At 35.7% G+C, this 25,316-nt stretch overlaps 1 protein-coding gene across 9 annotated transcripts; it reads left to right on the forward strand.

Annotated features, from left to right (window-relative positions):
* The first annotated feature begins 1,752 nt into the window (after positions 1-1,752).
* LOC123694754 (AN1-type zinc finger protein 6) lies at positions 1,753-24,936 on the forward strand. 9 transcript variants are annotated; one of them, XM_045640313.1, is made up of 6 exons: positions 1,753-1,876; positions 3,770-3,907; positions 12,433-12,772; positions 14,764-14,928; positions 19,907-20,048; positions 23,345-24,936. In XM_045640313.1, exons 3-6 carry the CDS (start codon positions 12,674-12,676, stop codon positions 23,491-23,493), a joined length of 555 nt encoding a protein of 184 aa, XP_045496269.1. In that variant the 5' UTR covers positions 1,753-1,876; positions 3,770-3,907; positions 12,433-12,673; the 3' UTR covers positions 23,494-24,936. The 9 variants fall into 9 exon arrangements, with proteins under 9 accessions (XP_045496269.1, XP_045496275.1, XP_045496270.1 ...); XM_045640319.1 differs by having other exon boundaries at positions 14,779-14,928; XM_045640314.1 differs by having other exon boundaries at positions 1,768-1,876; positions 3,757-3,907.
* Positions 24,937-25,316: the final 380 nt, after the last annotated feature.

A 25,316-nucleotide genomic window follows, 5' to 3' on the forward strand; every position in this document is an offset into this window, starting at 1 on the left:
CTCCCTGTAACGCCATAATTTTGATTTGAGCATTGGGTTATCATAATAACATCAATAACTTTTGATCGACCGAATGAAAACGTACGATAATTAATTTCTATAGCTTGAATGTATATAATAATTAATATGTAGTAGGCAAGGTAGGTAAAACTGAGGGAAGTCCCGCACGGGACACGATTCACTCGCGCCGGTTGTGTCAGCTATGTGTTCATATTGGTGCAAATAGTCACATGAGAATTAACATCCAAATATACATGGTAACGTAAATTTTTTAAATTTCAAGGTCACGTAAAGGCAATACCGCACGTCATACCATTAGGCGACGATTTTGGTATCTTTGAATATTGCCAAATGAGTCACTTCTGGCACTTGTGCTAGGCACACACGCTCTTTTTTAATAATATACCATTAAACCTTGAATATTATCTTTACTTGCTGAGCCCTAAGGCTGAGCCACGCGGTTACACGTCTTGGGAGTAATGCGTGCAAAATGTAGGTATGTAGACAAAAAGTATTTCTATAGCTCATGACGTGTTATTCTATTGTATATAAGATAAATTATATTTCTGTAAAGTTACAAGCAAATTTGACCAATATTTATTAAATAATGAGAGAGTTAATGCTAAGACCACTTCATTAACAATACCTCAGTTCCGATATCAGAAGAAATGTTTTCCTATGGAGAGACAAAATGCATAGGTATAATAGGCATGACGAAAGATTTTGAAATCCTCTTCCATAATGTGTGTATAGTGTTTACGTTTACTATACAAGAAAAACCCTATATTTCCGTAATATACTTAAATTTAACGAAGATATAAGCCATTTTTAAAAAATATTTATTAACTGTGCCAAAACAGCTCGCAGGTGTCATGGCGTAGGCGTGACGTCACTGTTTAGTAAATACGTAATTATTTGTACGCATTGCGAAGAAAATTAAAGAAATTTTTATTTAATATGTGTTATAGAAACGAATTTCAAAGTTTATAAGTGGTGTGCAGTATTGCAGTGTGAATCCACATAAAAATAATGCTCAAAAATGTGTTAGTAATTATTTCAAGCGAGAAAATAATAAGAAATGATTGTATAAAGTTGGCGAGGAGAACCCCGAAACCACGTATTCGTGAATTCGCAATTATATTTCTGTTCTGAGTCGATAAAACATACGTGAAACAATAGAAAATAAATAAAAATGCATATTCTCAACATATTCATAACAACAAAATACATCTGACGTGAGTTGTTTACGTCACGCGTGTTTTAGTCAAAATGGCCAACTGCAGAATTTCAATGTTTTATTTTATTGATAATCTCATTAATCTTAATGTTTTTAAGATTTTTATGTCACTATATTTATTTTATTTATTATACATTTTCACTTAAAAACACTAATACGATCATTTATGGATACTGTAGTCATGCCCATTCATTCGCCTCAGTTTTATTGGGTTTCACTTCAAAAAAATGCGTGCGTGTACTAGTGTACACACGTAAGAAGTGAAACTCTTTTATGACCTTATTTTTCAAAAAATAATTTACTATATGCAATTTTACAGAAATACGTCGTATCACGCGTGGTGGGGATAAGAAAAAGATGGCGCGTAACGGAAAAATGTCACGCGTAACGAAAAAATGTTACACTAAAGTTTTTTCCAACCCCGATATAGAAGTTTCACTTCAATAATTATAAAAAATAGTTATTTATCGTTAATATTTATCGATTACCGATTTGTATGGACTACACTAGATAACAGCTGGCAATACTAATAGTCTTGGTCACGTGATTTGTAGTCTGGGTTTTGCAAACGGTGAGTGGAGTGCCTTGTCATCAGTCTTAAAAGTTTTTGGATGATTTTCTTTGGAATTCATATTCAAAGTGAGTAATTTATCAAGAAAATTGACTAACCTCGCATGATACTTTTTTATGTGGTGTTTTGCTGTGATTGTGACATGTGTTTCTATATGACGAAATTGTACCTTGTTCCGTGACTTGTGTGATGTGACGCCATTTTCTTCGTGAATGCCAATTAACGATATTCTTCAATATTTTTGATATCCTAACTAACGCAGCTTCTGGGGAATAAATAAACATTGCAATAGTTGGCATGCACCTTATACTTGTGGTAACTGGAATTTTGAAGCTAATTTTCAGTTAGGACAGTGCTTTTATGTTGATTGGTAGATTTGCACGCATTATGATCATGACACCACCTTCTGAGGAGCATTCATGCTTAGTATATTATTGCATGGATATATGGTACTTTGGTGCATGCTATCGTAGAAATCTTGCTCGTTGAATAGTGCACTTGATAGTGGGTAATTGATGAATTGAGTGAACCAATTATGAATTCTTCCAAGAATTTAATCTTTATCGTTCTAGACTTCCTCATTAATGCAATATCATACTAAAAGTTAATAACTTGTATGTTTAAAACCAACAAAGTTTATTTGGACTTATTTACAGTTTCAGGCTGACTCATGTGTACTCATTACATAAAGCCTTTGTTTTAAATGTTAATTTAAATTAGAAGTCATCATTTGAGTAGGTGAATATAATGGAGAAATTTCTTTCTTTTTGACTAATTGGACAATCAAAAATATTAAGGCTAGGCTTTGCCTTAAATTCTATTATAATCTGTGTATTCTGTTATATTATTTGTATAAGAATGTTATTGAAATCTAACGTAACAACTACCCATTATTCCCAGTGACTCATGTTGCTTGTTATATTTTATTGATTTTGTTTTAATTGTGTTGTATTTTGATTCTCACTTATAATAGTTGTAAAAACTAGTCCTATTTGACAGGAAACAAATAATTATAGCTCAATAGCTGCAAATAGTTTTTCCTTGTTTAATATATTTTATTATTTGATTGGAATATTGTCTTTTTAATGAAAAATTTAAACATTTATCATTTTTTTATGTTTCTTTTCTACTTTAAATACCTATGCAGCATTTAAATATTATTTCTCAGTAATAGCACATTGCTCAATCATATCACAAAACTTTTGTTAGATTAACTTAATTATTTCATTGCATCATTAATTGCATTTATAGGAAAAGCGTATTGTAGATGTTCTAATGTACTAGCATTGTTATAAATATGTCAATAATAATTCATCTTTGTCGTGCTTATTTTGCATTGAAGGAAATGACGAGTCATTATTCATGAGACTTGTGTCTATGTGTAGTGCTCATTCCTTTTAAACTATTGACAAATATAGCATGCTTGTTTTCCTATCCAATTGTTTTGTTAACTCTTCTTTATTAGCTGATATATTGTGATTATTGATTTAAAAAAATCTTTTTATTTTAACAAATGAGGATTTGAGCGATATCTAATTTTATTTTTGAACAACTAGCCATATTTTAATTTTTTATGATCCTATTTTTATGTTTATATAAATTTTGTCTCTAATATTAAAGGCATGTACTGTTTACTTCAAGGAAGTTTTAAATTTCAATACATGTTTTACAATTATAAAGATTTCATTAAATATTATTTTAAGAAAGGTCAGAGATCATGATTTTTCATACATATTTTTGCATTTTTCATGCATTTTTTTTTTGTATTTGAATACAATCAAACATTGTATCAAGTAATTGTAAATCTAAAGATACGGGTGATATGTATCTTTTAAAAATTTGGAACAGCCTTTTGATTTCTCCCTTTTAAATTGTTTCCAGAGTACCTTGGTACAAAAATATCATAAATTTTAATAAGTAATAACATGTATTTTTTGTCCTCATGAAGGTGGTTGTTTTAGGTGGTGTAACTATTCATTGTGATGCCGTTGGATGCTGACTTTAACTGCACAGTCGAGGTGACGCCTAGTTGTGAGCTGAAGGGTCTTCGCACTTGGAAAGACATTTGTCTAGTACGGAATTCACTTTTCCAACATCAGGTATGTAATATTGTGTAATATCCAAGTTTTATTATTAACTTTACATTATAATCAATTTCTTCACAAATTTAATATCTTCTTTCAAAACTGATTTTATAATGGTGATATAGATTTATAATAACTTAATCTAACAAAAATTCATTTCTATTTATTTATTAATACCATCATGTAAAGACTCAAAAATAGAAATAAGATACTGTGTACTAAAAGGTTATATTTAAATTTGGATCAACTTGCAGACAGAGGGTTATATTGTCATTTCAATTTATCTCTTTGTCCTTTTGTTCCACCCGGTCTCATACTATATATATATACTCATACTGCATGGATGACATGTAAATAAAATATGTACAAAGAAATTAACTCATCTTGCAGTTTAAATATACTAACCCAACAATAAAGATTTCAAGTTCAACCTATATCAAAGAGCTCTTGGCCAGGCTTTTGTGTGTCAGATATATCGGCAGCTTGTCAGTGCCAAATATTTTGGCAGACATGCTTGCAACACGCAATACACATGTTCCCTTATAACAACGTCGTCCGTAGTATATTAAAATTAAAATTTCACGTGCTCCCATTTCATTGACCTTGTTGATTGTCGTGTCGTTGTTCCGCGCGGATTTTACGGGCCCTAATTGCAATTGTTTACATAGAATTGAATCAATCAAGGGATGGTGCCAGGTGGGTACTTGGGGTGGCTGTCGCAAAGATTTATTCACATCAGAATCGGTGGCGGGCGCGTGGCGGCCGACAAAGGTCAGCGCCCTAGCCCAGGACTAATTTGGGGGAGATCGACGACTCGCAACGTCGCGGCTTTGTCTGCGTTCGTCGCACCCATACCAATATCTTGGCTTTATGCCTATGTTTATAAGAGCTATCTTCCTTTATCACTTTGTTTTGTTTTCTCAAAACAATAATGAACTTTGTCTTTGCATTTATAATATTTTATTCTAATTCAATAACATATAATAAGAGCCTTACGATATTATACCCGATTTATAGCATCACATTTGAAATGTCCTAATTTGTTGGAAAATCACGTTTGTTTATGTGTGAGATAATATACATAATTATTGAAGTTCTATTTTTCATTTTTGGTTAAAAAAATGTTATTTAACACGAGAGTGTGTGTCATTAAATTATTGGCATTCATATCTGCGCAACACATAACTGAGGTTGGTGTGGTTTCTATGTGCGTCGTTGTGAGGATTGTTGAGTGCCGAGAATCGAGATATGTGAACGAGCGTAGCATGTGTTTATCAGCTTTGTAATATTGGTTGGGTTTGTTTGTATCGATGAGTGCGTGCGCGTGTGAATAGTGACGCGAATATGGCGGCACGTCGGGTGCGGGTGAGCAAACTGTTTCACTGATCACTCAGTTCATGCCTGCACGCCGTGCGCGTAGGAGCTCGCCTTTGCGAGGCCGATACCAGTATATCAGGAGCAACTAAAGCAATCTTATCGCCAGATAATAGTGCCAATTAGTACGCCATTGTTTTACACCTAAATGCGTCAGTGATATGTGATTCGTGTTTGTGAAGTGCTTTCGAATGTGATTACATGACCATGGGCTCACTTTTTTGTTCGAAGGTAATGCTGGTTTGTGGTTGAGTGTGTGATACCTATGCGTTTGCGTCGTGAGGAGGCACCGAAGGCAGGCTGTGTGCTAGCTTAGACGAGGTTGTTTGAAGGCCGCCGCCATGACCTTGGTGTATGAGGGTCACTGCCCTTCTTGCTTTGAACTTTCATGCAGTTTTCCCCGTAGATTTATATTTCAATATGTACTGCTAAATGCCATGAAAATCGATTCCTCATTTTATACGGTCGACTTACATTTTCAATTCAAATGTTTTTATGCGTAGTTCATAATTATAATATGCAGATTAAATACAATATAATATAATCACATGTGTATAATGTACACGCTAAAAACTCGGCAGCGCGAGCGTAGGTACTTACTGAAATATTATATACCTACGCAGCTCATTTATATTGACCTTTTTTAATGTGTGTTGTGAATTGTTTTCTAAATAGATCTCTATTTAACCCACACACGCAAATAAGTTGATCAATGTCAATGTATTTGATTGTTTGCGACGCAGTAACCAATGAAAATAGAGGCGCCCATTATGAAGATATTATCTTAATGATTTTGTGGTACTGGTATTATCAAAAGTTTGATAATGTTATCTTGACACATTTTGTACCACCACATTATCAGTCCACGACAAAATTGTTGTAAATTGGTATGATAATTAATTAATAAGTTGCTATTTAGTATTTTTTTATTTTAACGAAATAGCAACAGAGTCCATTTTTATTGTTATTTAGGTATGAATGAAAAATCTAGAAAAAATGTATGATACGGCGTAATTGTATGAAATAAAGGATGTTTTTTTAATTGCAGTCAGCTCTATATTGGAATTAAATAGGACGCAGAAAATGTACGTATCAACATTTTTAGCCCGATAGATGTAGAGTAGATTCAGTTCAGCTTTATAGTGACTACGGAAGCTAGTGCAAAGAAGTATTTTAATTTTAAATGTACATAGAATTATAAACAATAATTTTGTAAAAGTGCATAATCACATCACTGAAAGAGAGAGCGATGTATTGAGCAGTTCGCAGCTCTGCTACGGCTACCGCTGCGTGTGCGCACAATCAGCTGACAGATCGGCGGCCATCTTGCCGTGCGCGATCCATTGTCTGTGAAGCGTCATTGTGCACATTTGTTAGTTGTGACGCATTCTCTAAACGATAATGCCATTGTCCTTCCTGTTCTGGTTTTGCACTTTGTTTGTAAATCCGTGCAGTCAGCTCTGACCTTATTTTCCCATCTTTACTTCCATGTTGCTACTACGCGGAAGGGATTAAACGTGAGACCCTGACGTGTTTATTTTTAGTATGCGACGATTGCTTAGAGAAACACGTACGATTATTTCGAAATGACAGGATCGATGAATGTTTATTTTTTATTTGAATGTGCAAAGACTGTCGAGAAACGTTTCCTCGAGTGTGTGACGTCACCCATCCAAACAGGTTCCGCGTATTTCTGATTCTGCGTTTCTGTTTAATAACAAATTGATGTTGTTTTCCCCTTACTTCGAGTTCTGGGTTTTTGGTTTTGAAATTGAAGGCATCAGTGGAATTTGCTTCGTTTCTGATTAATTTTGAATGATTTTTACTTTAGATTTTATCAAGTTAAATGTATTATGGATGTGGATTCCAAGCTCTCCCGTTAATTTTTCTTAGGATTCTCTTTGCTCTGCACGATTTTTTGCCGTAACCGTTATGAATACCGTTGTGCGAGTGGTCAGACCTGTATTTTGTTTCGACCGCTTTAAATTTGATCAATTGAGCCAATGATAACGTTCACGAGTGCTCCAGTTATGGCGTGACCTATATTTGGTCAGTTATCATTTAACGATTCCTGCCTTCGTTTATTTCGAGTTTAACCATTTTTTTCTTACCTGTTTGATTACTTTGTTTTTGGAGTTATTACAGTACATAATTAATAATAATTATCAAAAAGATCTAGTTCTAAACAGGCTAAACATGAGCTTGCAATAGATTTTTAAAATAGTAATGAATTTACGCTGAAACTCGGTATCTTAATGAAAAGGAACAAGTTTTCTTCATGCTAGATTTTCACGCTTTATTTATAGTTTATATTACATTGCATTCGAAAGTAGTTTTACTACTCACTGGTGGAATAAGTATGTTTAGGTAATGAAGTCTTTTATTCGTGCAACGATGTTGTTTCTAATTAAGTCTGTAGATTTTTTTTTTGATAGAGATGGTTTCGGTCTTTTTTCTTCGTTATTAACAATAATATTAAACTATTCATTCATCATTCATCTTCTTTTTTTTACACAATTACTCAAATTGCACACACATGTGAAATAAGCAAACTGTAATTGTGTCGTGCTCGTCTTGCGGAACGATAGCCTTGAGCTTCCTAGTTGATAGAAAGAGTGAACAATCAATGTCCAGAAGCAACAATGTGATCCATATAAAGAATTTAATTTGCCGGAATTGCAGTCGCATCGCATCTATTACTCAATAGACGTAGGACGTAAATAGACTGTTGGCACATTTATAGTACTGAGGTCTTACACGTGTAACAATTACAAGAATAAGTTTCGAAAGTTTTAAACAAAGTTCGTGGGGGGTATCGCCTGTTATGCGATATCTGAGGATGCACACACACACGTTCAAACATTTAGCACACGTGTGAGTCGGTTGGGATAGCTTGGGACATGTGTTTGGCGTTAGTTATGCGATGCCAGTGCAATGGTAGCGAGTCGTGCTCGAATTGCGTAGCAGCACTTTGCAACTGGGTCAGCGGGCCACTGCGCACACATCGCCGACGTTCACGATACAGCTCGCACACATGCACACCTTTTAAGTTATAGATAGCATTCATCGTCTAGGGAACTGTTCTTTGCGTCCTGTTGCTATCGATGTATTTATTTTTTAAGTTAGAATATTATAACGATTGATATGTGCTTCCAAAATGCACCTTAAGGTGCTTTTAGATACGTTTCTTGATCAAACAAGTGTTTGAGTTACTCTTGAATAAATACACGTTTAAACAGGCAACAGTTCAGTTTACAGTATCTAGTTCTCTTAATGCGTCATTTCTATTCGTATTTACAGTTATGTCTGTGTGAACTGTCCTAACAGCTTGTGCTATTATAATAAATCCAAGTGACAGAAACTTTAAAACTTTATACACAAAGGATTTTTGTTTAAGAGTAAGTGCTGATTTACACAGGGTCAGCATAGACTTCAAGCCTACTACTACTGACTTCAAATCTGTTTACACAGGGTTTTTTTTCGGGTCAGCACTGATTTGCCTCGAATTTGTAGTCAGTTACTGACCCTGTGTAAATCAGCACTTAAGGTCTATCCGAACAACGTATCTGATTATAATTCGGTTAAGAGTTAAGACGCTTTGCAGACGACAGTTTTTTACTGACCTACATTCATCGCAGCTTGGAACATCTGCAGAGTTTTTATCCGTCATCTGAAGATCCTCACACTTTTTCTGGATCAAAATACAATATGAATTTCATCTCGCAACTATTTTTCGCTTATCAGTTATCACTAGCGCTTTTTGATAATATTTCCAAAAAAAACGAAACGAGAGCTTCTGGCTCCCGTTTTGTTATGGGTATAAATGTAAATTGTAAACACATGCCAGTCATAATGAAAGAGGGTAGAATTTAAAAGAAAGTTTTCTCATCAGATGACATTTCATAAAGTATTTTTTTAGTGTGTTTTTTTAATCCAATTTCATTCTTAAATCTTTAAAACATCGTAATTTCTCATATTTATATTTGCGTATTTACTTGAAGCGACTACGCATTTTCTTTATATGACTTGCACGTAAGTAACCTTCTATTGTAACAAAGGAATATTTATAATTAAAGTTATTCAACAGGTATACGAGGCAATTATCCTTACGAAAACTATTGAAAAATCGTGGCGTGTAATAGTAAAAAATAACAATTTAACTAATACGTTAGTATCGTAATGCTAGTTCACAAATTATCGAAGATCACGTTTTCAACTAATCGCGTTGGTTACCTTGGCACAGTTAATTCGGAACAATATTAACTACTTTAAAATTTGGTATCTGCAATATTAATTTTTTTTAAAAGAAATCGGTAGGTATCTTTGGTTGTGGTGTGACTACGTTGTTTTAGTGCGGTCGTGACATACATAAATTGAGATTGTTTTAAGTTTTAACGATTCGTAGGTAGAAAATGTGGTTTTGCTCATAAAAAAGACGTAGGTTGCGTTTTTTTGACTGTATGTATTTAGTTTCAAGTTTTCAAACACTTTCGACACCAGTATGAATATTCTACTATGTTGATTTTTCTAACTTGAAAAGACAACAGGAAAATCTTTATAAATCGAAGGAAAATGAGCTAATATTATTGCAAGTTCTTTTTCATAGACGCGGCGGATGTTTCTTTATTTGCTGCGCGTAAATAAACACGCGATCCAGCGGGAGGAGGGGTCGGTGATAACGCATCTATGTGTATTGTCGCCTCTACACATAGGCCAGCGCATTCGCCAGCGCGCTGGCGGTGCGCTTGCAAACGCGCTTGTGAGTAATCCACACATTGGAAGGTCGTTCAGTATGGTTTGGTTCGAGCCAATGTGCGGACGTATTCAAAATGGATGTAACAAACAAAGAAATAAACACACTTTCACATTTATAATATTAAAGTAGGATGCTCTTTGTGAAGTAAAACATTGTGAGAAAAACGGCATGTCCAAGAACCTTATTTATTTTGCACTTTTAATACATACAACATTTTTATTTTTATGGTACTTATTTTTTGGGTTCTACAGGCAGTTTTCACTCTGATAGAGCTCAATAAATTTAAATGTTTCCTCGTTACTCATATTGTTCGCCATTTTGTCAAGTTAGGTGTTAATTCACCGCAAGAAAAAAACGTGCACTCTTGATCGCTGCTCCGGTCAAACTGATCGCGCGGCCTATGTGTGGATGGTGCGCCAAGCTTGCGACAAGTGTCCTTTGATGTTTCCGACACCGCGCGGCAAGCTCGCAAGCGCGCTGGCCAACGTTCAAATACCTACCACGAGCGCGCGAACGCCCGTTCTACACATTGGACAAGTGCATGTGCCAACGCGCTTGCGAACGCGTTGGCCTATGTGAAGTGCCGGCATAAGGCGTCACCTAACGGACTTTGTCCAGTCCAGAGCTATCTTGCTCGTATTCTTATAGAATTCCTTTAAAATTAGCTAAATAAATGAGCAATTATATGGTTTTCAACATTTCATTTTATGCACCACATCGTTCTAAAAATTTTTCGTCGGTATCGTTTTTAGTTTATTATTATTTATTACTAGTGGTCCGCCCCGGCTTCGCCCGTGGTACCTACATGTTTAAACTATCCTATCTCTCAAGTTGGATCGAACTCCACATGGTGTGCGAATTTTATTATAATCTGTTTAGTGGTTTAGGAGTCCATTGAGGACAAACATTGTGACACGAGATTTATATAGATTATACTTTGTTCAATATGTTAATAAGGTAATTACTAATTAGTTTGGAAGGGTTTTAGTATTCGGTACGAAAATCTACAAGATACCAGTTTTATGACCATTATTTATTATTACGTTCCCGGAGTAGGTGTGATACGGTGTTTTTAAAAACAACTTGTTTTTATTTCCCTATTTTATTATTGGTACACGAACACGTATGAAGATACATTATTGCATTGTTTGTCTAGCATCACTGATCATGTTTATCGAAGTCCCGCTATGTTTACGTGTAGAGTAGATGTTCCTCGTATGCCATAAACTCAAACTCAATATGTACATTAGCGTCAGATTTGTTTTTTTTTTCAACCAGCATTAAAATTGTTGTGAATTTGAGATGTAACTTTGTAAGATTTGTTTGTTGTTTACGTTTTTTTGCCACATTAGTGCCTATAACGTGTAGACTTGTGCCCGCCGCGTGCGCACACCCCCGTGCGGCCGGTCGATGACTCCAGCTGCGGCCAGTGTAACGACCTCGTCTGCTGCACTCTCCACTTCACTTATTATTGTGGCGATAATTGGTGCACTTCATAGCTCACCGCTTTTAACATTCCACACTTTTTAAATCTCTCTCGTTTGATTCTTCCCGATTTAAGTTCAGAAACTTGGTTCGATTGTATGGGTGATGTTTATTGTGAACACTTATGCACGAAACGACTGTCGTCTGTAGTTATCAGACAGATCACTATTTAGAAACCACACAGCCTATCATTTATTATGTTGTAAGCGGTACAGCAGTTTGCACAAACAATTTTTGCTTTATCATAGGCATTGATCGAAACTATCAAACTTCGACACTAACCAGTATGGTTAACCGCAATCAATTAACAGCTATCTACATGTAGCATACAAGCCGCAACGTATCGGCTAAAAGCAAATGACGTAACAACTATCAACTCGTTTCGTGGAAAGGTTTTGAGTGTAAGTTACAACTAGACAGACGGTATCGTCACCGAGTGTCGCCGATGGGACCTTGTACGTAGGCCTAGTGCTCCGTTTCATGTTCCACTTTTGGCCATAGCTCTCTCTTGTTATGTAAACCTGTCGTTATGCATATTATGTTTTGCCTCGAAATCGTGTTCAGCCGTCAGCGCCTAGGTACCACTTTCTATTGGAATAATCGGTTGCATTCTACACGCTTCTTATAATACAATCAATTTTATAGCCCGATGGTAAGAGTCTTCGAGTGTCGGATGCTACATGCAATGTATATTATTGTACTCATAAATACCCGCATATCCTATATTATTAGTTATTACCCTCATGGGAGGGTCACTGCTTTGAAATTATTAATAGGCATAATGACAGTCTGTAGGTAATATAAAATTGACATCGGAACATCGTTCCAATCTGTTATAATCGCTTGGCCTATAACGCACGGTAATTAGATAATAATGATTTCATTTACGTCGGAGATGCTAATTTGTTGTTTTCGTTTGTCGCAGGGCCCAATACGATCCTGACACAGAAAGTAGTCGCAGCTCATCGGCTGAGGCAGCCGCTAACCGTGAAGACAGCAAGAGAGTTATCATCGAGTTTCAATTGTAACATTTAGTGCATCGAACATTGTGATTGTGAGACTTTGTGTTACGAACAAGTGCAATATACTGATAGTGCAATCGTACTCTCGACGAGGACACGTTTTGTTTATTGTTTTATATTAAAAGTGAAATTAATTGTGCAACCATGGAGCGAGAATCGAATCCAATGGAGGCGTTGTGCCGCTCAGGTTGCGGTTTCTACGGAAACCCGTCCACTGACGGGCTCTGCTCAGTTTGCTTTAAGGTAAGATTACTTATATTGATCTCGTTTAGACATAACATATGGCTATGGCTTCATGTGACAGGGTAGATTATAATTCAACTAACCTCATGATGTGTTGCGTTAAGGACACGTAGCTTAGTTTAATACATAAACAAGCACTCTTTTTAAAATCTGGAAATGACACAGCGTTTAACGCCAGTAAATTTGCGTACTTTTCATATAAACAAGTATAAGTTATAGGCTTGGAGGAAAATAATTAATATAAATTTATTTATGTTATTCCAAGCAAATATCGACTATTAATAAGGGTCATAGACCATAGTTATTATAGTTCGAACGTAGACAAAGCGTTGGTACTCAACTAGCTCAAATCCATACTAATATTATAAATGCGAAAGTAACTCTGTCTGTCTGTCTGTCTGTTACTCAATCACGCCTAAACTGCTGAACCAATTTGCATGAAATTTGGTATGGAGATATTTTGATACCCGAGAAAGGACATAGGCTACCTTTTATTGCGAAATATGTTCCACGGGCGAAGCGGGGCGGACATCTAGTATACGATAAACAATAGATAACTACATTTTACTACTATAGCAGTAAGTTGACCACTGTGATGTCGCTAGATGACGTCATACTAAGTTATTACATACAAGAATATGAACACATCGTCACTATGATGAAAAATATTAGTCATGGTATGACGTATAAGCTACCAAGCAGCGATAAGTGCCTACTTCCTACGAAAATACTTTTATAAACACGATCAAACTGCTTTCTCGAGAATTTTTAACATTTAATCGAGTGATTAACGTTTTAAGTATGTCCCCGATATATTTCTAGATGTTTCTGTGAGCGTGTGTTGTTTTTTGAGGCCAGTAGCTTTATTTACGCACAATTCACTTGGCACTGAACGCAAAACAAACAAGGCGGCTGCGCTACCAAATAGATGACTTTTCGCCTTATACGATCAGGAAGGTGTTCACGAACCACAATCTTTGTAATTGCGACAGCTGATGCGTAGTAGATTCAATGCTAACGTTTTTTTGCCGTTTCGAAAATGTATTCTTACTTCCCAACGGTAAAAAAAATATAGTCGTGCGGAACTAGCATCAGTATAAAATTAAATGCGTAATTAAAAGTTGATGCTGTTGCCTTATTTTACTGTTTAATATGTTAATATTGAATGGTATTGTTGAAGTCATTGTTATTTTCCTTTGTTTCTCTAGAATATGTGGTAATGCAAAAATTCCCATGGCCAACTTGAATGATTTCAATACATATTACTTTGTGTTCGTACGATAGTATCTTGTATTGTAATTTGTAGGCATCGGTACACAACACACTTAAAATTCATATAATATGTACTAGGTACACAAAAAGGACAACTAATGATAAATCAGTTAACAGATAACACCATAAGCATGATGGTTTCAATGAAGTTTCATTTCCTGTGTAGGTAGTTGTCTCTAATGTAGGAAGTAAGTGAAGGAGAATATAATTTATTAAATGATCATATTGTCACGCTAATGTACACACACAAAATGATTATCTTTTTATTTGGTAGCTCTTGTGTAAATGATATATTAAATTAAGCTATGGCGACAGATATTTTGAGTGCGTCCGTCTAGTTACTCTTTGGAATTTGGCTGTAGTTAAAATTTATAAATGCCTCACTGGTCAATCGGCCACAAACAAGATTGCGTTGCGGTCACAGGCTAGTCAGTCGGGTATAGTTGGCGTTTTTATACATTATTATAATTCCTCGGTATTTGCCGTGATTTTTTTAATGGCAATACTCGACTACTAACCGAGAGCTTGCTACCTTTAATTAATGTGGTTGTAATAAATTATAAAATATAAACATGCACATGTTTGCCATCCTAGGGAAATGTTCTATGCTATGTACTCAAAAAACGGAACACCGTTAGCGTTAGTTTATTTTTTTAGAGGTAGGGTAGTTCCATAACCTTCAGGCATTGATATTGAGCACGAAGTTACATCTAAGTAAGCGCGTGGAATTCCAGGAGGCGTTGAAAAAGAAGCAGCAGCCGCCGGCGACGACGCCGTCGCCCGTCGCCTCCACGTTTGTGCCCGCGCCCGCGCCGGCCACGCCGCTCGCCGCCGCCGCGCCCACCGTGCCGACGCTGCCCGCGCAGACGCAGACGCTGACTGATGTGAGGCAGCTTTTGTTTATATTTGCTTACACACACACACATATGTCATACGAGCACTCAGCACACACCTCAACACGAACACACATGTACAAATAAACACGCGTAAACACGCAGATATGAGACACACGAACTCACAAGAATACACTCATACGCATACACAGGCAAGACGCTCACACACACATGAGCTCGTACACATTGGAGTAGACATGGTTATATACAAAAAACAAGGATACACTGTAGACCCACACATGCAAACAGTGATTTATTCACATTGGTATATGCTGAGGTCGAGATTAAAACTTGCGTCGAGAATTTAAAAATATGTCCTAATCCGGCATAGAATTTCGTCGCTCTATTTTACGTTTTACTCTTTTGAATCAAGAAAGAAGAGGTAACTACTTATGATTTGTAAAGTTACCTACAGTTAAAAACACTGCTAAGCCAAGTAGTTGGTAATCGTTCTCGACGACAGAGACAGACCGCAGAATTGCGAACGCCTCGCGTATACAATACACATTAGAAAGGCGTGTTCGCTTTGGCAACATTTGTTGATGAAAAGTAAAATTCTTTGCAAAACTTTTACCTATCTCGCCGCCTGCCATTGCAAATTAATGACCCGCTATGTGTGTATCACGCTACATACTATATCACACGTATCGAACATGCGAATGGCTCGTTTATATTGCATTTGAAATTTTAACTTATGTAGTTACAACTTTATATGAAACAAATATCACGTCATAATATTCTATGTGGCGATTTACTGATAAGAATGCCAGTTATATCTGGTTAACAATCAGTCGTGTAGTCAGTTAAATAAATCTTCCCTTTTATCATTGTATTCTTCTTAGTAACTAGCTCAGTATGCGTTCACGTGATAAATTATTAGATTCCAGGCTTCATTTACCTGTACCTATACACAATTTGCATGTGCATTTTCGCGTGATGCATGTACATACAAGAACACAAGAGTCTATGTTATTATAGAAATGATATTTACTAAAAGCCCTGTGTAATGTTCCTCTGAGGTTTCTGTTTAGTAAAGCTCTTACGTCACACCATGACACCATTCCAATGTGGATTCAATTTCACGCCGTCGATATTACACCGCGTCACTCGTTAACTGTAAAATTGTACGAAATTAGCCTCTAGCTGTTGCTTAGTAACGAGATTAGTGTTAAGAAAATATATTATGTTAATTGGTTTACGAGCTAAGACGTTCATTATAATAATATGATAAAATCCCTAATCGCCACGAACGAACCTTTGATTGACTACATGTCTATTTAGAGGGCAGAATTTCACAACATTGCGTCATGAATTATTTTTAATAGAGGTAGAGGAACAATACTCCGAATCAATTAGGAACGGGCAGAATATACGGCAGATAGTTTTGCATTTTCGTGCTGTCAAAATATTTTCTAGTAAAATAAATGTATTATTTTTCTTTATATTATATGTATAACTCTTAATAAATCACACTGAGGACTCTCAAAATAATTTATATGAAAACAAATAGCACAATAAACTATACTTAGAGTTTATTGCGTAACCATTTTCATTGCTGTGGCTTTTCTCATACAAGCGGGGTAAAATGTAATATATGTACATATAACAATAATAAATATAACATTAATTTGTAGTTAGACATTATACAACGAATTGATTTTTATCTAAAGGTGCACCTGATTGCCAAGAATGTAACATTAATTTGTTTTTTATCAATCCATTGAAATAAGATAAAGCGCCTGTATATTGTACATAATGGTGCCGAATGAGCTTAAAAATACATCTAGAAAGTTATAAAACAGGAATCGTTGTATATTAGAACCTCCTATATCTTTTACTAGAAAAACAATGACATTTTATAATCTACTAGCTGTGCTCCGCAGTTTCACCCGCATTGCTTCACTCCTGTTGGTCTTAGCGTGATGTGCATCCTCGATAGATGGGCTGTCTAACACCGAAATATTTTTCAAATCGGACCAGTAGTTTTTGAGATTTGCGCGTTCAAACAAACAAACACTTCAGCTTTATAATATTAGTATAGTTATCAATAGACATAGATTATTAAATGTCATTAGCGAATTTCTAGTTGAGAAAAGTAAATTAATTTTAGAGCAGTACGTTACAAGGACGTTGACATTGAAATGTGTTGGCGTAGATAACTGAGCTGCACCTACGCTCATTTTTAAGTATTGGACTCTTCAGACAGGGCTGTTAAAAACAGTTTTATATTGTGCTTACAATGCGATCCATTGAGTTCAGTGAAATCTATAATATAAAAATGAATCCCAAAATGTGTTGGTAAGCGCATAACTTGAGAACGGCTTAACCGATTTCGTTAATTCTTTTTTTATAATATTCCTTGAAGTTCGAGGATGGTTCTTATGTAGAGAAAACGTGAATATGTACCACGGGCGAAGCCGGGGCGCACCGCTAGTATATTTTATCTTTAAACTTTATTTGAAGAACGTTACAAGTAGGTACCAATTTACTGTTTAATTATGGATTTTATCGAGTCTTTCATAGTTTTATGTAATAGTTTGTATTAGTATATATAAGTTAGTAAGAAAATAATAATCGTTATGCTTTGTTCATAATGGTGGTGTACCCTATAAAGTCTGAGGATCAGGTAAGATATAGCATATACAATATACATACATAATATGTATTATTACATATAAGTTGCTACACTCACACTGTGTTATTCTTCAGTATTATTGTCTAGCATTTTTTTTTCGATAATAATCGATGGTGGAAGGATGATATTTTAAAATTGTTAATTCCTAAAGAATAGGCAATTAAAAAAATACCGATAAGTATCTAGAATATTATTAAAGTAATCGCCAATTTAGCAATAAGAGATTAGATAAGAGATTAGGTGTTATGTATCTATCTGATATCAAGTTAGATCAAGTGTTATTTGTTATAATAATAATATTTGTATGTACAGATTATCAATTGAACTGGCCTTTTTAAAATTGTCTAATAAGCTGTTTATTGTAAATAAGTATGTCATTACAAACATAGCCTTATTAAAATACACGTGTAGGTAAATAAGATTATGATAAACCTTAATAAACATTTGAATGGTACACGCAGATATGATCTGGATTACGCTAGATGACAAAGAGACCATATATGATTTACAATTGGGTTGTTATAACCTTGGAAGAAGAAAAAACAGAAATGCTTTTAAAATCCAGATTTCATTAAATATTTATTTTCAATATTTCGGGACTATTTTCACACACGGCGCGATCCGATCCCATACTAAGCTTTCGCTTGTGTCATGGAAACCAGATGGCTGATAAACATACATATATTATAATTTTAAATAAATACTTATATAGATAATTAACACCCAGACACAGAGCAAACATCTATGTTCATCACACAAATATTTGCCCCGGGTGGGAATCGAAACCACGACCAGTGACTTGGCAGGGCCACTACCAACCAAGCCAACCGGCCAGTCAAGTCATTGTTCGGAAACAGTTTACATAATGATTAGATTTCGTGTTTTTTATAGGGTCATGAATGTCTAAATTTTGGATCAAAGACTAGATATTTTGCCAAAAAATAAACATGCAAAATGTGCAAGGTTGCAACCTCGAGCGCCATCTCGCTAAATATTCATTACCAGTCAGTCATTTCGTAATATGTAATACATGTAGATGTTAATCATTTCTCGTTATACTTGAGATTCTATCTTATATTTCCGCCATTTTGCGTATATAAATTATATATAATATGCAGATGAATTCATTTTATGCTACATTGTAAAAAAAAGTTCATAAAATAATTTCGACGCTTAGGAATGGCTGAATACATGAATATGGCTGGTCGCAAAGATTTAGAAAATAGAAATGCCAACATGACGTCTTGATTTACATCACAAAATTAAAAAATATTTTATACACGTCTATATTTTTCAGAATTTCTAACTTGAAATATTTTAAAATGAAGCCAATTCAGTTTTTTGAAACGTTTATTTTACAATAGTGAGCAATAATGCCGCTTTTGTAATACATACATACCTGGTAAACCACGTTCTATTATCAAATATTTACGTAAACATGTAACCTAGACTGGTGTATTGAATATTTTTTCAGTCACAATGTCAAATATGAAAAGCATTTAAATACCAATAATGGAAAATGACCCCAATAAAAAAGAGTCGAAGGGAAAGAGAATATTGAAGAAAGCGTTGCGAAGGAGCAGCAAATCTAGCAATAACAGCCAAAGCTCTGCCACTGACAGCGTCGCCGTGTCACGTTCCAAGAGTTTCGAGAATAAACGATTGTCCATCGAAATAAACGAAAGCACGCCACTGCCGACGCCCGACGGCACCAAAGAAACGGCGGAATCGAATAGCGCCAATACGAAAACAAAAACTGAAAATAAAACAAGGCCACCGACCAAGCTGTCTGTGAACCGCAATGGGCCATCCCGCGAGAGTAGACTAGAGAAAGTTGTCGAGATACAGGAGGATCGCAATCTTGTGTATCCGCCGCCGGAGAACACGAGCACTTCGAAAGATATTAAATTGAGAACTTCGCCGCGACCAGTTAAAGACGAACCCAATACAGATATAGATGGTGACAAAAAGAGCCTGAAACGGGTTTGACAATCACTCTTATCTCTTCAAAGTCGAAATATTCACAACTAAACAGTTTACATTGTTGTATCTTGAACTTTCTGCGGCAATCTTATCGATCCAGTCTATAAATAGATTAATTAAAATAATAAGAGGCTTACAATGATGCAATTATTACACGGTTTATAACATAACCTCAACAAAAGAGCTTAGTAACTCTCGGATATTATTTTACAACAATGTGTACAAACAAATAGTTACGACCCAGCCTTGTACTGCCGGTTCTTTCTAGATACTATTTCTAGAGAATATTCTGATAGTTTAGAAAATAATGCAGGATAACGTATACTCATGATAAATTAAAATTATTTGCAGAAATTAGAAGAGGACAGTGCGGCTGGCACGAGCGGCGCGAGCACGGGCGCATCAGACACTGACGCGGACGACAAGGATCCTAGCAAGGACAAGAAGAAAAAGAACAGGTGCGCCGTGTGCCGCAAGAAGGTTGGACTTACAGGTAAATTATATTTTTTTGTAATCTTCATATGTATGTTTTTATGTAACCGACTCCTTTACTCTCGATTTTGAGTTTAAACGGAAAGATTTGATTAAAACTTTGTACATTCATCAAGAATCGGTGATAAAACAAAATTTGTTTGTATTTGAGCTTAAGCGTGATTTTTAGTTTTTAAATTTTATTCAATATTATAACGCATTTCACACGGTTTGCCCTTTTGTTTGGCGCTATTGGTTGTAGCGGTCGTAAAAGTTGTTGTGTGGTGCGTTGATCGTCCTGGGTTGGGTCTACGAATCGGGTGTTTTTCTTTGCGAAAATCGCACTGTCTCTTTTCGTTATTTTTTTTTTCGAGCCCAGTTAATCCTTTTTACGGGATAGATTGTATCTCAATTCTGGTTTTACATACATACATCTTATTGATTACTAGCTTCCGCCCGCGACTCCGTCCGTGCGGATGTCGGTCTTCGCGTGGATGGTTTATATTTTCTCCATTTTGAGTAATTCTGAAAATGATATCTTATAAATATCTATTGGGCCCAAATACGGCTAGGCCTATAATAATACGCAAGTCGCAACGTGTGTTCGCGGTTCTACGGAACAACGTCTATGGAAAAAACTGAAAAATTAAGATTATTTTTTTTTCTACGTATTTTTCCAGGATAAAAAGTATCCTATTTTACGCCCAGGATAATAAGGTATAATTATACCAAGTTTCATCGAAATCGAACCGGTAGTTTTCACGTGATGTCTTCACATACAGACAGACAGACAGACAGACAGACAAAAATTTTTTTAATCACATATTTGGGTTTGGTATCGATCCAGTAACACCCCCTGCTATTTATTTTTTTAATATTTTCAATGTACAGAATTGACCCTTCTACAGATTTATTATATTATGTATAGATTCAATCAATGTTTAGGTAATTTTAACAAACGTTTATTAAACTATAAAAAGTACGAATTCCTAATTAATTTGTATGAATTTATATTTGTGTATGTAGGAATAGTCGTATTATTAAATATAACTACATACATATATAAGTTATTATAAACTTGAAAAACTTGCAATAGATTTAGATTTAGGTTAAACTCATAATTCGCAAAATATAATCGAAAAGTTATTTTTTGCGTTTACGTAACATAGTCATGCAATGTTAAAGTAATCGTGTTATGTGTGTATATTATGTTATGTGTATATAGTAAATATTCATTTGGTTTTATGTTTTAAAACTTAACTTACGCGTTCCACGGAATTATAACTTTAGTTCAGAGTTAGTGTTAATAAAAAAAAAACAATATATCTCTAATCATATTTAAGGTCTACAAGATGGAAACTTTAAATAGTTTTTGATTTCTTTATAAATTGTGAGCATTTTATTTGCATATAACTAACATCACCAGTTCGGGCAAGGAATATAAAAATACTATTGATTTTACTTGCAAACCTATATCTAGTATTTCATGCTACCCATTATTACTTTAACACGCCGCGTTTTGTATTCGGTACGCATCGATTACCAACGATATTTAATTTGATCGTTTCCTATCGAACAGTTAAAGTGTTTAAGAGGCGCATCAGAGCGTGCGAAATTACAAGAAATTGCAATGATTCATATCGACGTACGATGCACTGTATCCCTTTATTTTTTGTTGACGTTACCTTAACTAATAGGAAAGTTTTATTCGTTACTAGCTGCTTCGCGCGGTTTCACCCCCGTGTCTCCACTCCTGTTGGCCGTAGCGTGATGATATATAGCCTACAACCTTCCTCGATACATGGGCTATCCAACACCGAAAGAATTTTTCAAATCGGACCAGTAGTTCCCGAGATTAGCGCGTTCAAACAAACAAACAAACAAACTCTTCAGCTTTATAATATTAGTATAGATTGATGTTAAAAACAAACAAGTAATGTGCGTTTATGCAGCTGCAACGGTATACGATCATTAAATGCTTCGCATGATTACAGGAAGATGTTGTACTTAGTACTTTCTAGACTATATAAATCGTATCAGTGTTGGCGCCGTGAAACTTGTTTTTTTTATTATTTTTAATATTTTCCTTTTACTATCTCGATGCTCAGATTTAAAAAAAAACGTGTCATGTTATTCACACTATTTCACGTTCACTGTGCATCTAAAATGAGAGAGATTGCTCCATAAGTGTAAACGAAAATTGTTGTCTTGAAAAATGTCCTCCGGTTATTGTGAAGTATTCTCGTTCACACTTGTAAATGAGAAAAGTAGCTAAACATGCACGTGTTTGAGGTTATAAAACCTATAAGTGTTCGTATAACGTATGACCCACCCGTGGGTCATACACGTGCAAACTTTTACCCGGATTGACCAACCGATGGGTCATGCACAGTGAACGTGTTTATTTTAAATGTACTTAAATCAGCATTGCCAAATGAAGCAAATTTAAGCATACTCGTAATCTCGACAATTAGCAAAGAAGTTCTGTATTGTTTGTTAGTAACAGAGACGACATTAAACTCACCTGCATGGTACAGTCAAGTCGTGATATTAAACCTTCCAGTGTATCTTATTATAATATATATTTTATGACTCACGTGGCAGTCGTATTATGTTATCGTCATAACGCTTTCATCCAATAGTCCTTATCAATTCACGACTATGCTCTGTTTACTCTACATTGATAATGCTCACTTGGCCAATTGAATCGGCTTTGCGTTATTTTTATTAAATTGGTCGTATCGAAACGTGATTTTGTTTTTTGCAATATGTGTATATTTTATTTTGGTGGCACACATAATGCCTTACAATGGAAACTTTGGGACGTAGATTACGAATAGAAGGCGCATTAATATCGAAAACCAGCTAACTCATATTAAAAGTCATAAAAATGTTACAATTTAAGGTCCTTTATTTTTATTTATACATATACATGCGACTAATTATTTATGGTTCGTTTCTGCAAATGAATAGAATATAATCATGTAGGATGATTCTAGTTAATGATCTCGGGACTCCAGGCACTTGTATCTTTGCGACCGCTACATCAACTAAGCAGTTAGTTACCTCAATAGATTTTGACCAATGACGCATGTAAAAATAAAATGTTTTAATAATTTTCTAAATATTTATGTCTAGATAGATTCCGAAGTCGCAAAAAATGTGACCATGCTAAGTGGATGACAATTCCACACTACACTTCACACTCGGTTTTGATGTGAACATGATGCATATGTAAGCAAACACCGCCGTGCAAAGTTGGAGATACCTCCAACCAGTCTGTACGCTATATTGAAATGTGTCTATTAAAATTTGCAGGGTTCGAGTGCCGCTGCGGCGGGCTGTTCTGCGCCGTGCACCGGTACAGCGACAAGCACGACTGCTCGTTCGACTACCGGGAGCTCGGCGCGCAGGAGATCCGCCGCAACAACCCCGTGGTGGTCTCGCAGAAGATACACAAGATATGAGCCCCCCCGCCCCGCTCTGCTAACGGATCGAGCCTCTGTCTCGCCTCTGACACGGGCCGGCACACGCTTGACCCAGCGGACCCCGTACTCGTGCCGGCCGAGACCCTGTACACTAGAGACGCAGACTCGATCCCATTATTGTTAGATTAATTTGTCGCGAGTTTTGCTTTGGAGATTGGGCAATCGTCCGCCATAAGTGAACCACGGGTTCTGAAGCACAAATGTTTAATATTGTTTTCCTATGACGTTGTCTTGACGCTTGATATTTCAAATGGTCTATTCATGATAATAATTTTATTAATGCAATCTTTCGAGCGTTTAAATTTTTCAACTCGACTACCCTTTGACTCGCCTTCACTGATTTGCTTTATATGAACGAACTTAAAGATTTCTAAAATTCTAGATGTAGACACGCATTTGAAATATTTCTATATTATAATATTATATTCAACGAGTAACTCTTCCATACGACACCTTAGTTATAAGTTGTTTAATGTTTCACATCGTAGTATAGACTTCATTTATGGCCCGATTGTCTCCACACGACTTGCTCAATCTCGTCACTATAAAAAGTTGTAGATAATGTTCATTTCGGGTAGGAATTTCATGTTAATTTTTCGAGATAATAAGTAGAGTTCGATGAATATGTCCATTCACCTCCATTGTAAATATTAGATGTAATTAATTATAGATACAAATAAATACTATATATTATTGTAAAAAAGTAAAACTCCAAAAAAAGCTGCATTGTTCCGGCTCCGAGAGTGCTCGTTGCGCGAACGGGCCGACGGTGCCAGCTAGCGCGGGAGTCGCCCGCTTGTAAATTGTACAGAAGTGACGCGCTCACTGACTCGTGTTCCGCGGAACACTCGGCACGTGCGACTCGGGGATTTGATGACGTTGCAAATTGTTAGTACTTTACTTTCGGTTCGGGAAGCGCTCGCCCACTTCTCAGTGTGCGTGAGGCGTAGAGTTAGCGCGTTGTGTGTTGCGCGCGGAGCCCGCACGCTCGGGGCCGCGCTTCGTGTGTGAAAATTTTAAAGTAAGCGTATCGATAGATTATACATTTATAAGTAGCGGACACTTTATATTATTACACATTATATAAGTAGGAAAGAATTATTTAGCTTTTTTTCATTTTAATCACAATATTATTCAAAATTGTAAGTTGTATTATGTAACTCGTTCATTTTAGTGGTGAAGTTAATACGATAATAGATATGTACCGCTTCGATCGCTGTCCACGTTTACTAACACGATCGGTTGGACTTAATTATTTGATGACTTTTGTTGTATATTTTGTTAGGTCATTGATTAATTTTGGTCTTTTTGCTTGATAAATAATCAGATAAAGATGTTAGTTTAGTAATGAATGATTTTTCTTCTATCTTGCTGTTTTAATTTAGTTATTCTTCTATTAAAGTCATTAAATTTCCAAGAACATACCTTGTTTTATTGCGTGAAACCTTTCATCCTCATCAAGAAAAAGACAAGAACTCGATATAATGGACCTTATCGCTTGCGCTAAAGTATCTGCACTTTGGGGCGTAGCGGCGACTCTTCATAGCACATTAACTACACATAGCTTAGCATCCGTGGAAATAACTACATTGTTTAACTGCTTGGCTGTTGCATATTATAAATGCAATATGAGTTTAATTTTGTATGTTTTGATATCTGATAAACAGGATTTGCTGCCTTTGTGTTTGCCATTGAGCGATCCGCTCGGGGCTCAATGGGTTAAGTAGCCTTTTCGTTAAGCTAATATTATGTATTCTGTGGTAAGGAAAAGGGATGTTTCTTTAGGGCGTATTCAGAAAGAA

This window comes from Colias croceus, chromosome 10 (genome assembly GCF_905220415.1).
Source record: "Colias croceus chromosome 10, ilColCroc2.1".
NCBI classification, from domain to species: Eukaryota; Metazoa; Arthropoda; class Insecta; order Lepidoptera; family Pieridae; genus Colias; species Colias croceus.